The sequence below is a fragment of the Saprolegnia diclina genome (assembly GCF_000281045.1).
Source record: "Saprolegnia diclina VS20 unplaced genomic scaffold supercont1.14, whole genome shotgun sequence".
NCBI classification, from domain to species: Eukaryota; Oomycota; class Saprolegniomycetes; order Saprolegniales; family Saprolegniaceae; genus Saprolegnia; species Saprolegnia diclina.
This window is the reverse complement of record NW_008246081.1, coordinates 135558-149683: the sequence shown is the minus strand read 5'-3', so window position 1 is coordinate 149683 and position 14126 is coordinate 135558. Positions and strand designations below refer to the sequence as shown.

Here is a 14126-nt window from a genome sequence, read left to right as displayed (position 1 = left end):
TCGATATCGAGTTTCAAAGGTTATCTGCGGCTCCCGCTTGTTTGTGGCTGGCAAAGTGGGAATCCTCTCGTGACCAAGATGGCGAAACCCGTGACGAAGGCCGCGCCCTCCGTGGCGGCCGAGGCCAAGGGTGACGACCCCGCCTTCGCGACGATCTCGGGCTCGGTCATGGACCAGAGCCAAGTCATCTTCGGCGTGCCGGTCTCGTCGCCGCCGGGCTACGACATTGAGGACGACAGCTCGACGCTCGCGCCGGTGCTCAAGTATGGCCTCTTGGCCGCGATCTGCCTCATGTCCTTCTCGATCCGCCTCTTCTCCATCGTGCGCTACGAAAGCGTGATCCACGAGTTTGACCCGTACTTCAACTTTCGCACAACCAAGTACTTGGCGTCCGAGGGCTTCCTCGAGTTCCTCGACTGGTTTGACGACCGCGCGTGGTACCCGCTGGGCCGTATCATTGGTGGCACCATCTACCCGGGTCTGATGTACACGGCGGCCCTCGTCTACTGGGTGCTCAACTGGCTCAACATCTCGATCAACGTGCGCAACACGTGCGTCTTCTTGGCGCCGATGTTTGCTGCCAACACGGCGATCGCCTCGTACATGCTGACGAAAGAAGTGACGAAGCGCACGAGCGCGGGCTTGCTCGCGGCTGCGTTTGCTGGCGTCGTGCCCTCGTACATCTCGCGCTCGGTCGGTGGCTCGTACGACAATGAAGGCGTCGCGATCTTTGCGCTCATCTTTGTCTTCTACCTCTGGATCAAGGCCGTGAACACGGGCTCGATGTTCTGGGCCGCGGCCTGCTCGCTCGCGTACTTTTACATGGTCGCTGCGTGGGGCGGCTACGTCTTCATCATCAACATGATCCCGATCTACGTGCTCGTGATGATCTTTGCCGGCCGGTACACGCCGCGCCTGTACATTGCCTACTCAACGTTCTACGCGCTCGGGTCGCTCATGGCCATGCAAGTGCCATTTGTCGGCTTCAATGTGCTCAAGCAGGCCGAATGCGCCGGCTCGCACGGTGTCTTCCTCCTCCTCCAAGGTATGCCTGTCTCTTCTCTGCGTGTCTCCTAATGTGGTCTAGTCTACTGCTTTGTCAACTGGCTCCGCGGCTTCATCTCGGCCGGTGCGTTCCGCCGTCTCGTTGTGGTCGGCGCCGCGACGCTCGTGGCCGGCGTCGCGGTCGCGCTCGTCTTGCTGCAGCTCATGGGCAAGGTGCAGTGGACGGGCCGGTCGCTCACGCTTCTCGATCCGACGTACGCGTCCAAGTACATTCCGATCATCGCGTCCGTCTCGGAGCACCAGCCGACGACGTGGACGTCGTACTTTTTCGATCTGCACATTCTGGTGCCCTTCGCGCCGGTGGGTCTCTACTTCATGTACAAGAACCTCACGGACGGCGGCATCTTCGTCATCCTCTACGGCACGGTCGCCTGGTACTTTGCCGGCGTCATGGTGCGTCTCATGCTCACGCTCGCGCCGATCGCGTGCATCCTCGCGGCCGTCGGGATCTCGGCCACCTTGCGCAAGTTTATGGGCTTCCTCCACCGGTCCTTCTCGGGCACGACGACGCCGCTCAAGAACGGCGTCCAGGAGGTCCACAGCGGCTTTGCGCTCATCGTGGTCATGGTGCTCACGGCCTTGCTCTTGAGCTACCAGTTCCACGCTGCGTACGTGTCGTCGATGGCCTACTCGTCGCCGTCGATCGTGATTGAGGCCGGCCGCACGCAGAGCGGTGAGCGCGTCGTGTTTGACGACTACCGCGAGGCGTACTTTTGGCTGCGCCAGAACACGGCGGCCGACGCCCGCATCCTCTCGTGGTGGGACTACGGCTACCAGATGTCGGGCATGGCCAACCGGACGGTCATTGTCGACAACAACACGTGGAACAACACGCACATTGCGACCGTCGGTCGCGCGCTCGCGTCGACGGAAGAGGGCGCGTACCCGATCCTGCAGTCGCTCGACGTCGACTACGTGCTCGTCATCTTTGGCGGTCTCACGGGTTACAGCTCGGACGACATCAACAAGTTTCTCTGGCCCGTGCGCATCGGGTCGGGCGTCTTCCCCAACGACATGCCGGCCGAGCGCGACTTTTACTCGGCGTCTGGCAACTTTGACGTTGGCCCCGGCGGCTCCAAGATTTTGCACAACTGCCTCGCGTACAAGCTGTGCTACTACCGCTTTGGCGAGATGCGCACCGACTACCAGCACCCACCGGGGTTTGACCGCGCGCGCAACACGGAGGTCGGCGTCAAGAACATCAAGCTCACGCACATGGAGGAGGCGTTCACGTCCGAGCACTGGATCGTGCGCATCTTCAAGGTCAAGAAGCAGCCCAACGTGCAGCCGACCACCGAGGAGATGAAGCGCAAGCTGCGCGACGCGGCGTCCCAGACGGCGTCGATCGACACGGAGAAGACGCGCTTTGTGGGCTGCGTCACGGGCGAGGACATGCTCGGAGCCGACAAGATCTACTCTGGCGGCGCGACGGGCGCCAACTACAACCTTGCGCTGCACCACGCCAAGGCGCACGGGAAGCGGTACTTCGCGCTCTCGCGCGTCGGCGGCGAAGGCCACGTGTTTGCCTTCGACAAGCTCGCGTTGGCCGAGAAGGACTTTGACGGCAACGGCGCCGGCTGCGAGCGCCCGTGCATGGACTCGCAGGCGCACTTCTGCGGCTGCGCCGACTCTGGCTGCTCGGACGCGCTCGCGCAACCGGGCAAGGGCCAGGAGCACAACCGCCGATGGGCCATCTACGAGCGCGAAGAGGCGTAGACACTGTGCTTTTTCCAACACGAAGCTTTCTTTTGTGCAAGACACGAGCAGTACGACAATTACATTACTCGACAGGGCGGGCAGCTGGCAGCTGGTGGCGGTTGGACTTGACGCTACGCTTGGGTCGCAGCGTCGCTTCGGCCGTCGCGAGGCGCTCCGACTGGTTTCCTGTGGCCGGTGTGGGGTGGCGTCGGGCGCGCGCGGTAGTGGCCGACCTCGTGTAGGCGGGCGAGTCGGGTTTTGCAAAGCACGTCTTGGAGAGAAGCGAGAAGACGAGGAGCATTTGATGCAGCGCAAGAGCGAGGACGACGACGAGCACAATGCCGACGACGCCGTAGCCGACGCCATCGCCCGCAGCCAGTGCGACCCAGAGAAGGCCAAGACACCCAACGTAGATGAGCTCCAAGCCCATCGTCACGTGGTAGACCACCAAGTGCACGAACGGCTGCAGCCAGTACGTCAGACCCACGTACGCAAGGTGGAGCAGCAAGAGCACAGGTACGACGTACGTCGAGGCAACGCCACCAACGAGGCCGCCTTGCACCAACAAGAGCGCGAGGCTCAAGACAGGGAAGCACCGGCTCCGGTATTTGACTTGGGCGTACGACCACCAAAGACTCTCGGAGCTGCCAAATGCTGCGTACTTGTACGCGTCTTCCATGAAGAGGTAGGCAAATGCACCGACGAGGCCAAACACAAAGGCAAAGAGCGTCACGCAGGCGAGAACGCCCGAGGTGTGCGGCCCGTCGGGCGTGTAGGCGTCCTGCCGCACCTCGTACGCCGCCATGAGCGCCACTGGGAACGTCGCCACGGAGAAGAGGAAGAAGCCGAGCGCAAAGCAGCGCGACGCCATGGTCTTCATGTCGCCGACGCTGCGCGGTGGTGAGAAGAAGCGAGCGCACCCGAGGCAGAGCAGCCCGAGAGAGGCGCAGACGGACGTGACGACGACGGTCGCCAGCCACGTGTTGTAAAAGAGGTGGCGCTCGTTGAGGTTGGCGCGGTAGGCAAAGAACTCGGGGCCCGACCCCGTCAACGATTCGTCGAGCCGTCGGGTCGTTGTTGTCGGTGCCGACGCGTGGGGCAGCTGGAAGAGGACCCACGTGAGGCCGTCCGTGAAGCCGAGCAAGGACGACGGCACCGACGACGTTCCGAGGTTGAGAAGCGAGCACGTCGCGATCTGCTGAAGAAAGGCCAGCGCCATGGGCATGATCACAGGAGCTGCCGGGAGCGTCCACCAGCCAAAGTGGAACGCACCGAGCGCGATGAGACCTGGAATCGCGAGCGCATTGGCGACAACGCGAAATATATTTGTCGACGACGACGACGCAGCGAGCTTCTGCGACGGCCAATTGCTCCGGTTGCTTGGTCGACGGGCAGGCAAAGCAGTCGGCTGATCACCAAGGTCCTCCTGGAGGGAAGGCGTCACAGGCGATGGCGTGCTCGACGGGGCTTGCGACGGCGCGTCAGAAGGCGGTGCCGGAGCTGTGGATTCTATTGTATGCAATGGCTCTGGAGTCGCCGGTATTTGCGTCGTTGGTCCCGGTGTTGGCAGCTCTGGCGTCGTTGGCTTTGGCGTCGTCGGTACAGGCGTCGTTGGCTCTGGCGTCGTTGGCTCAGGCGTCGTTGGTACAGGCGTCGTTGGCTCTGGCGTCGTCGGTACAGGCGTCGTTGGTACAGGCGTCGTTGGCTCTGGCGTCGTCACGTTTGATGTCGTTGGCTCTGGCGTCGTCACGTTTGATGTCGTTGGCTCTGGCGTCGTCGGTACAGGCGTCGTTGGCTCTGGCGTCGTTGGCTTTGGTGTCGTTGGCTCTGGTGTCGTTGGCTCTGGCGTCGTTGGCTCTGGCGTCGTTGGCTTTGGTGTCGTTGGCTCTGGCGTCGTTGGCTCTGGTGTCGTCGGTACAGGCGTCGTTGGCTCTGGCGTCGTCGGTACAGGCGTCGTCGGTACAGGCGTCGTTGGCTCTGGTGTCGTTGGCTCTGGCGTCGTTGGCTCTGGCGTCGTTGGCTCTGTCGTCGTCACGTTTGGTGTCGTCGGTATCGGGCTTGTCATTGACGGCGTGGGGCTCGGCAGCGTGATCGTCGGCGTCGTTGGTTGGGCGGGTATTGTTGTGTTGGGCGAGCTACTGGTGACATTCGGTGTCACTTGCAGCGGCGTCGCCAGCGTTGCCAGGAGCAGCGCTGCGCCGACAAGCGTCCGCTGCATCGCGTAAGTGAAGGCAGGCCTCCAAGTTGGTTGTCTCAACCGCAGAAAGGCCGTCACATCCTCGCACAACGCGCCGACGGGCGTGTGTCACAATGTGTTTCCACGTCGCTGATTGGCCCACCACCTGGTCGGCGCTGGCTCTGCAGTCCATCGTTCCCGCCACGACTACGAGCTGCCCCCGCAGTATACATCGCAGCAATAGCTCAATCACTGGTCGCTGCAAGTAGTCTGGATCTGGCGCCTGCCCTTTCCGAGCTCTTCTAGCGACCGCTGCTCCGAATCTGGTTGGCGGCGTAGTGTCGTTGGCAGATCTTCCTTTGAGGGGCTGCAATGGCTTCCAAGAGGAGGCGAAGACCACCAACGTTGGGCCTGCTCGCATCCATTGACATCTTGACGTCTTCCGACTGCCATGCGCTGTCAGCATACCGGTAACGTTACCCGAAGAGCTCCGTGCAAGTATCAACGGCCAGCGCCAGGCTCCACGTGAGCTCTCACACTAGCGGTATCTATATTGGAGAGGTGTCATGTACTATTTGGCGGGCGGTCGCTGCATACGTGGCATCCTCACAGGGGCAAGGAAGTGGACCTGCGACCCCACTGTTTCGGTAGGACCCCCCATATCCGTTTCGTGAGGGCCCACCCCTCCTGCCGTAGAAAAAGGCTGGCCACTTTGTTTTGTCTGGGCCAAAGATGTACCCCCGCGCCCCGACGGCGTACGCGACGCAGGCCGACAAGTGGAAGCGCAACGGCAAGGAGTCCTCATGGCGGTCGTCCGCGTCGCCCGCGCCGGCGTCGCCCGCGGTCTCGGAGCTCGTCCTCGTCTCGGAGCTTTGCTCGGCGGCCGGCCAAAGCTCATTCCCGCCCAAGGAGGTCCTCAACACTTTTGTCCGCGTCTTGCCGTCGCTCGACCGCCAATACACGTGCGAGCTCCTCGAGCAGAAGCTTGGCGACTCGCTCTGGCAGGTCATCGCCCGGGCGCTTCTCGTGCTCGACGCGGCGTTTGGCACTGCGCACGCCGACGACTTCCTCGTCTTCTTTGCGTGCAAGCTCCAACTCATCGCAGGCCTCACGCAGCACCCCAAGCAAACGGTCAAGTCGCGCGCAGAGAAGGTGTTGACGACGCTCAACAACTTTGAGCCCCCGCCAGCACCTGCCCCCGTCGCGCAATACCAAGCACCGTCCCCGGTCCGCAGCCATTATGGGTATCACGAAGATCTACTGCGATCTCCGACGGCCCAGCCCAAGGGCTTCTTTGGCGAATCGCTCCTGAGTCCGCCGCGATATGCAGCCCCGACGCTAGCGACGCCGTCCCCGGCCCGGCCCCAGCGCCACACGCAGCCACCGTCGGCCTTTGCCTTCATGTCATCGCCCGAGCCGACGCAGGAGGACCCGCATCACTACAGCCAGCAGCAGTATCATCCGCGACCGCAGCAATACCAACAGCAGCAACAGACGCCACCCCCCGCGTCGGTCTTTAACTTTCTCAACGTTCCGGTGCAAGCGTCGCCGGCGCCCACCACCGCCCCGTCCGGTTTTTCGTTCATGTCGTCACCCTTGGCGGCGCCCGTGGCCTCGCCATCTCCGCCTGCGCCGATCACGTCGTCGTCGTTTTCATTCCTGACGCAGCCAACGCCGTCGCAACCGCCGTCGGACGGACAGGGGTTCTCGTTCATGACGCTCAACACGCCGCCGCAGGCTCCTGTCGCGTCCTACGACGTCTTTTCGCAGCCGCCCGTGCTCGCGATCGGCGCACCGCCGGCCAAAACAGTACCACCCCCTATCCCTTGCGGCGACTCGAGTCTAAAGGCGCTTAGGTATCGGCCGGTGACCACATCCACGACGCCTTTGAAGGTCTCGGGAGCGAGCCTGACGAGAATGCGCCCGAAGAAGATCTTTTATCTGGCTTTTTGGCGCCGAGAGACCGACGGGCAAGTGCCCCCGAGCCGGTCGACTTTGCCAAGCTCAAGCTCGCTGGCGCGGCGCGCGAAGTCGTCTTGGAGATTGATATCCCTGCCGGTCCCATGGGCATCATCCTCGACAAGAGCATTCCAAGCATGGGCGTCATCGAGCGCTTTGTGCCGCTGCCGACGGGCGAGAAGGGCTACATCGAGATGCACCCGGCCATCACGCCCGGGTGCGCGCTCGTCAGCGTCAACTTCACCAACGTCGAGCACGCGTCTCTGGACGACCTCGGCCCGATCCTCGCGGCCGCCTCGGGGTTCAACCGGGTGCTCAAATTCAAAAAGTTCATTGTCGGCGGCCGCGTCATGCACCCGCTGCACCTCAACGTCCCGTACATCCCGCCGTCGGGAGCGGCCAGTGAGGACGGCACCGACGACGCGCAGCCGCCGGCGACAGAGGAATCGCAGCGGCCATCGATCGGGTTTGCGTCGCCTGTGACGCGGCCGTCGGCGCCGCCGGTCGGCTTCATGTCGCCCGCACCGACAGCGTCAATCTCATCAGCGTCCGGTTTCGATTTTCTCTTGTCGTCGCCGGCACCGCCATCGTCGCCGCCCAAGCCCGTCTCGGCGTTCAACTTCATGTCGCAGCCGAGTCAAGTGCACTACGGGCATGGGCTCGGTGCTGCGACGTCGTCGCTCTTCCCGAGCGTGAACTCGCCCGCCAAGCAAGCGCTTGTGGTCTCGCCGCGACACCGAGCGTCGCCGGCTCGCGCAGCCTCGGCGTTCGCGTTCATGTCGCCGTCATCGCCGCCGCAGGTCGACGCAATGGCCGCGACCTTTGGCCAGCTCGAGATCCGAGGATCTCAGGCGCCGCCGTCGTCGGCCTTTGGCTTTATGCAGCCGTCGCATGCAACGCCGCCGCGCCCGCTTGTCCAGTCGCCGCCGCGAGCCATGTCGGCGTTTGACTTTCTCGAGAGTTCGCCGCCGCGTCGAGGCAGCACCGACGACGAGGCGCCCCGCCCGACGTCGGCGTTTTCGTTCATTGCGTGAACGGTTTCGATAGACTTGGTGCGAGTAATACAGAGTGTTCATGCACGTCGTCGACCGCTGGCAAAGTCGGACACTGTCGTCGCGTTGTGGGTTCGCGCGTGTCAGCCGCATCTGGCCCACGGTGGTCAACCAGCACCCAAGTCGGCGCTTTGGGTGCGAGCCATCGACGCGCCATCTCCGAAGCAGCGTGTTGCAGCGTCTGTCGACGACGCAGTTGCCACGGCCAACGCCGCTGCCACGTGGGGATCGGCAATCATTACACTATTTTTAGCTTCAATGACACATACAAATGGTGTAATATCGGAATAGTGTATTTTTCCCGCGTGCCATCGATTTCGAATTCGAGCACCTTCGATCGCATGTCGTCGTCGCCGCCTGCCTGCCCCGTGGACCATGGCGCGCCGGCCACCGGCGGCTGCCCCGTCGACCACAGCGCGCCGACCACCGGTGGCTGCCCGGTCGACCACAGCAAGATGGGCGGGCCGAGCATGGCCGGCCTCAACACGCTCAACTTCATGGAGCCGGCGGATCAATCGGTCGCCAAGGGCCAGAGCGTTCCGCTGAGCACGCAGCGCGTGGCATCGACGATTCCGATGGGCTCATACGTGCCGGCGCACCAGAAGGAAGGCCAGGATACGTGGCAGTACCCTTCCGAGCAGCAGTACTTTAACGCGATGAAGCGCAAGGGCTGGGACCCGCAGGAGCGTGACATGAAGGTCATTGTGAGCATCCACAACACCATCAACGAGAAAGGCTGGGCCGAAGTCGTCGAGACGGAGAAGACGCTGCACGGCGATGCGTACACGCACGGCGACCCAAAGCTCGTGCGCTTCATGGGCCGTCCCAAGGACTTTACGCCGAAAGCGCGCCTCCTCAACCTCTTTGGCATGGCCAACCTCCCGTTCGACCGCCACGACTGGATTATCGACCGCAACGGCGAAGAAGTCCGGTACGTCATCGACTTTTACACGGGCCACCCGACGCCCGGGAAGCCGATCTCGGTGTACATGGACGTCCGCCCGGCGCTGGACAACATTGGCAACGCCGTCGACCGCCTCCGCATGCAATTCCACAAGAACGTGCTCCCGCTGCTGCCGTTCCGCGGTGCCTTCCTCAACAGCCCGCCGTCCAAGCCTGAGCCGAGTGCGGACTCGAGTACCAAGTAAATTCATTGTTTTGCTTTTCACATCAAATTGTTTGAACCGATTCCTTGGCCTCTCCCCTCATTTGAGGCTACAATGCGGTTCCACGGGAATTATCTAACGAGAGGTAATAATAAGGGGCTTGCGATCGCAGTAAAACTCAGCGAGGGACCCTTGACGCACTGCAAGCTTGGCTTCGACACAATAATGCTGATATTCAAGAACGCATTTCTCTGGTTGTAGACTGCTTCCGATGACGCGACGTGGCATTTCGAGCTCCCCAAGACATGGGCTATCGGCATGCCAAGTATGAGCGATTTCGTTTTCAAGTGCCATCGGAGGATCAAACGCTCTGTGATCGGCGCGGGCGCCGTGGGCCGACTCCTGTCACCGCTGATTGGTCTAGAAATATTGAAAATTAGCCAATGATTGGCCTGGATTCGATGTCAAGGAGCATTCCTCACGGTGAAGGCGTGCGCTCCAGCCAAGTAACAGGGTAGGTAAGGCGTTCTGTTAGCCTTACGTGGTTATGAGGCGCAAGGAACATTCAAGAGGATAGAGGCACCTGGGCTTAAGCCCGTTTGCTACAGGGCGTATCCAGATCGCAACGACAGGATTATTGGTCAAGCTCTCCAGGAAGGCTGCCAGGAAGGGTCAATAAACTGTTTATTGCTACATACTAGTAGGCCACAACATTGTTGCCAAGGTGACGATAGCAGCTGAAAGCAATCTTGTTGGAGTCTCTGAAACGCCTTTGCCTCTTGGGAAGGATGGCGTCCAACGACGTCAACGTCAAGGTGGCTGTGCGCTGCCGGCCCATGAGCGGCAAGGAGACGCAAATGGGCGCCAAGACGATCGTGTCGGTCGTCGACAAGATGATTTGCATCGAGAGCCCGACGGCAGGCGCAGAAGAGGCCAAGAAGAAGTTCACATTCGACTACTGCTACTTTGTCGACTCGGACCAAGCGACCGTGTACGCCGAAGTGGCCCAGCCGCTCGTGGACCAGGCTTTCCAGGGCTACAACGGCACCATCTTTGCGTACGGCCAAACAGGGTCTGGGAAGACGCACACGATGATGGGGTCCGGTGACGACCATGGCATCATTCCCAAAATGAACTTCGACCTTTTCCAGTACTACCTGCGACGATATAATTTTGGTATTGACGCAGAGCTAGGCGCGTCGCGGCGCAAACCAACGATGAGACCAAGTACCTGATCACGGTCTCGTTTCTCGAGATCTACAACGAAGTCATCAAGGACCTCCTCAACCCGTCCGATAAGGTGCTTAAGATCCGCGAGCACCCCGACATGGGCATCTACGTGGAGCACTTGGCCGAAGTGAGGGACCCGTTATCTCTTCCTGGACTTAATGCAGCGTCTTGTAGCTCGTGGTGCGAGAGCCCAGCGACGTCTCGCGGCTCATCGACGAAGGCAACAAGGTCAGGCAAGTCGCGGCAACCCAAATGAACGAACGAAGCTCGCGGTCGCACTCGTGCTTTACCATCAAAATCGGTTCCAAGAAAACCGAGACACTGGGGGATATCACGCGCGAGACGATCATGAACGCCAAGATCAACCTCGTAGTCGCCTTCCTCGCGTCATCAAATGTCAAAATTATGTTCCTAGGTCGACTTGGCGGGCTCAGAACGCGCAGCCAAAACGGGTGCAACTGGCGACCGGCTCAAGGAGGGTGCTGCCATCAATAAGAGCCTCTCGGCCCTCGGCAACGTCATCAACATGCTCGCGGATCGGTCCAAGAAGGGTCACGTGCCCTATCGCGACTCGAAGCTGACGCGACTTCTTCAAGTACGAACTTCTTGGCGAACAGTCTTCTTCATACTACCTGCGTTAGGAGTCGCTTGGTGGCAACTCGCTCACAGTCATGATCGCAGCGGTCTCGCCTGCCGACTACAACTACGACGAGTCGCTTGGCACGCTGCAGTACGCCAATCGCGCCAAGTCGATCAAAAATGCAACGCGCAAGAATGAGGTACTCTCATAGTTGATTTGAAATTGAAAATCGCACAGAAATCGCGGTACTAGGATGTCAACGAAAAAATGATCCGCGAGCTTCGCGAGGAGATTGAGCGCCTGCGGCAAATGGTCCAGGGCAACTCGGTGGCGGTGCCGGCCAATCCCGACGCTTTGCGCGACATGGACGAGATGATCGCCAACCTCGAGCGTGCCAAGCAGCAGGTACCTGCAATGTTTGTGCACGAGAATCGAGAGGCAATGCCTCTAGTCGTGGGAGGAGAAGGAGCGGCTGGCCGCCTTGTACGAAGCCGAGCGTCAAAAGAGCATGGCGAATGAGACCAATATCCTCGCCTTCATGCAGGTGCGCAGTTTGGTTGAAATGAAATGCAACAATTCAACGTCGAGTAGACGGTCAAAGAAGAGAAAATCGATGGCATCAAGCGCGTCAAGCGCCTCCATCAAGTCCAAACATGCCAGCGATTTACCTGAAATGACGGGTTGAAATGGTAGGAAAAAGCCAAATTGACCAAAGTACTCCGCGAAAAGAAAGACAACTACGGCACGATCAAAAAGAAGCTCCAAAGTGACATTCAGACGTACCAAGACGTCACCAAAACCAACGAACGCGACGCCCGCGTGCCCGAGCTCTTGGTCGTCATCGACAAGATGAAAGAGCAGCTCATCGCGGTAGCGTATCTCTCGCAGCAGGCCAGTCACCTGTGCGTAGGAGCGGGATGCGTTGGCGAGTTTAAAAGACCAGCAAAAGGCCGTCGAAGACAAAATTGTGCGTCCTTCCATTTCTGCTCAAGTAGCAAACCCAATTACGAACGAGTAGCTCGAAGAAGAAGCCGACATTGCAGCCAAGTCGGCGGTTCTCCAAGAGAATGAAAAGCTCCGACAAGTACGAAATTTCGCTTAGAGACCGTATCAGTCTCGCTATAATGGACGCACAGGCAATCCAAGAAGACGAGCGCCAGAAAATGAAGCAGGAGAAGGAGTCGTTCCTGGAGCAAGCGCTCGCTGAGGAACGGTGCAGTGTCTCTCATTTCAAGCCGTCATTCACGCGGGTCGTGTAGCCAGCGGCTCAAAACGCAGGCCGAGGACGAGCGTGTCAAGCTCGAAAGCATTTTGAACGAAAGTGTCGACAAGGAAAAGCGGCTCGCGGAAGAAGTCGTCAAGCAGCGCGACCGAGCGCTCTTGATGAACCAAGAGATGCACCGTCTCAAGCACACGTTTGCCGAGTCACAGACGCAGACAAAAACGCAGCTTCAGGAGATGCTCTCGGAGCTCACAGCCGCGTGGGACGCAGAGCGTTTGCAGATGCAGCGGAAGTACACGACGGCCGTCCAGTTGCTGCAGCAAGCCCACAACGACATTGTGTATCTGAGCTCGCGGAATGCGCTCTTGGAGAAGCAGCTCGACGAGGCGTTGCGCTGGGAGCGACCCATTTGATGCGTTCACCTTTGTACACAACACACTCTAGTATAACATACTTACGTCGTCTACCGCAGTCCAAATAACATAGTCGAGGTGGCTGTCAAGCTCAAGAACGAGCGGACTGCGTGATGGCGGCCCCACTGTTGGAGTCGTTGGTGTAGCCAGGTCGGGCCGCGCCGAAGCGCTCGTCGCGGGTCCCGAAGCGTCGCGTTGAGCCGCAGCATGTAGTAGGTGGTGTATGGTAAAATCGACGCCATGCAGAGACCGCCCGCGAGCCACATGAGCTCGGACCGGTTGATTAGCCAGACCGTGAGCGCAGCGCCGCTTCCGAGTACGGACAGCGGGGCCATGACGCGGCCGGCGGCGTCGTACATGTCGGCAAAGAAGATCGCTTGCATCCGATAATCGGTCATGAGGAGGAGCGACGGGTGCTGCACCAGACTAATGTACACGGATGCACCAGCATACATGGCCGTGCAGCCGACGGCCACCAGCTTGAGCATTCGATTTTGGCGGGAGTTTCGGCGACCAAAATGACAAAAAGAGGTATCACCTTCTCACTCTCCTGGGGGCTCCATCATCTGCTCCAGCAGCTCCATCGGGCGTCCATGCGTTGCAAACACACTTGTCAACTGGTTTGCATTGGTATCGTATACATCGTCGCCCACCGTGTCTTTGCACCGACGTCGAGACGACCTGGCCGACGCTGCGCACAGGATTCGCTCACGATGCTCCCATGCGTTGACGACGGGATCGCCACGACCGCTCTATGCGCCGTGGCAACCAACCAAGCGCGACACGTAGGTCGCAGCACCATGCACGGATTTAGCATGTACGGACAGCGACGGGACTGGGGAACGGAACATTTTTGTGGCCGTGGGGAGCGTCGCAGTAACAGCGCAGCCCTTCGCGCTGTCGTCGTGTCCTTGGCACCCGGTACGCTTGCCACGGACGGACAGCGGTTGCTGCGGAAAAGGGAGAGAGCGGTCTCACCCACAACCAAACCGGCAATGGAATTTACCCTTCAATTCTATCGGGTTGACTTGGGTACCGGTAGACTCATGAGGTGTGATTCGTATCGTCGCGCATTGGCAAAGGCGTGGACTATGCTGCTGAAAGCGACATGTGCGCCCCCAAACGAAAACGTTGCAGAACCGAGCTTCTTCACTTTGCTTCCCGGTAAATCCATTCCGGAAGGTCCGAGATTCGGATATCGTACGCAAATAGGGCGTTGCCCTCAGTTTGCTACGAGCGTTGCCCCCGACCGTGGCCGCTCGTCATACACACTCCGATCAGGTATGCATCGAACATGCTAGAACACGCCGTTGGCGCTGGTGCCAAGGAGTTGACGTCCGCCGACAACAAGTATTGCCACCGAGTACCACGTTCTGCCGAGTAGAGAAGCCGCACATCGCAATTGCAACTCAATCGCCTGGTCTCTTTGCCCCATCACGCCCAGACCGCGAGCACGTCACCGCGCGACAATAGCTCGATCCTCCGAGACAGAGCCTGGTCCCATGTCCTTGCGATTCGACAAGGCTGTTGCTCGGCATGAAAGCGTCCTGACTCGAGGCCATTATGGCGAAAAAGTCCTATTTCGACGCAAAATTCGGTCACACGCTTGAAAATCGGTCCAAGTG

At 60.1% G+C, this 14126-nt stretch overlaps 6 protein-coding genes across 6 annotated transcripts; 4 read left to right on the top strand and 2 right to left on the bottom strand.

Annotated features, from left to right (window-relative positions):
* The first annotated feature begins 34 nt into the window (after positions 1-34).
* SDRG_05323 (dolichyl-diphosphooligosaccharide-protein glycosyltransferase) lies at positions 35-2825 on the top strand. The gene is made up of 2 exons (XM_008611036.1): positions 35-1045; positions 1088-2825. The coding sequence occupies exons 1-2, from the start codon at positions 79-81 to the stop codon at positions 2779-2781; spliced, it is 2661 nt and encodes an 886-aa protein (XP_008609258.1). The 5' UTR covers positions 35-78; the 3' UTR covers positions 2782-2825.
* On the bottom strand, positions 2738-5064 carry SDRG_05322 (hypothetical protein). The gene has a single exon (XM_008611035.1). The coding sequence runs from the start codon at positions 4979-4981 to the stop codon at positions 2846-2848; it is 2136 nt and encodes a 711-aa protein (XP_008609257.1). The 5' UTR covers positions 4982-5064; the 3' UTR covers positions 2738-2845.
* Positions 5065-5671: 607 nt separating this feature from the next.
* On the top strand, positions 5672-7932 carry SDRG_05321 (hypothetical protein; the record flags this gene model as incomplete). The annotated part of the gene is made up of 2 exons (XM_008611034.1): positions 5672-6748; positions 6796-7932. 2 exons carry the CDS (start codon positions 5672-5674, stop codon positions 7930-7932), a joined length of 2214 nt encoding a protein of 737 aa, XP_008609256.1.
* A 359-nt stretch (positions 7933-8291) lies between these two features.
* Positions 8292-9098, top strand: SDRG_05320 (hypothetical protein; the record flags this gene model as incomplete). Its single annotated transcript, XM_008611033.1, has 1 exon — positions 8292-9098. The coding sequence occupies one exon, from the start codon at positions 8292-8294 to the stop codon at positions 9096-9098; it is 807 nt and encodes a 268-aa protein (XP_008609255.1).
* A 746-nt stretch (positions 9099-9844) lies between these two features.
* On the top strand, positions 9845-12501 carry SDRG_05319 (hypothetical protein; the record flags this gene model as incomplete). The annotated part of the gene is made up of 13 exons (XM_008611032.1): positions 9845-10206; positions 10251-10413; positions 10461-10655; positions 10702-10881; positions 10928-11065; positions 11119-11271; positions 11318-11410; positions 11458-11511; positions 11560-11736; positions 11777-11833; positions 11885-11950; positions 12003-12079; positions 12126-12501. 13 exons carry the CDS (start codon positions 9845-9847, stop codon positions 12499-12501), a joined length of 2091 nt encoding a protein of 696 aa, XP_008609254.1.
* SDRG_05318 (hypothetical protein) lies at positions 12485-13011 on the bottom strand. Its single transcript, XM_008611031.1, has one exon. The coding sequence runs from the start codon at positions 12987-12989 to the stop codon at positions 12552-12554; it is 438 nt and encodes a 145-aa protein (XP_008609253.1). The 5' UTR covers positions 12990-13011; the 3' UTR covers positions 12485-12551.
* Between the last annotated feature and the right edge of the window lie 1115 nt (positions 13012-14126).

Bases quoted from the DNA above. Each gene is read 5' to 3' on its own strand.
- SDRG_05323 (XM_008611036.1), top strand. From the start codon at position 79: ATGGCGAAACCCGTGACGAAGGCCGCGCCCTCCGTGGCGGCCGAGGCC. The intron at 1,046-1,087 runs GTATGCCTGTCT...AATGTGGTCTAG, and splicing joins TGTCTTCCTCCTCCTCCAAG to TCTACTGCTTTGTCAACTGG.
- SDRG_05322 (XM_008611035.1), bottom strand. From the start codon at position 4,981: ATGCAGCGGACGCTTGTCGGCGCAGCGCTGCTCCTGGCAACGCTGGCG.
- SDRG_05318 (XM_008611031.1), bottom strand. From the start codon at position 12,989: ATGCTCAAGCTGGTGGCCGTCGGCTGCACGGCCATGTATGCTGGTGCA.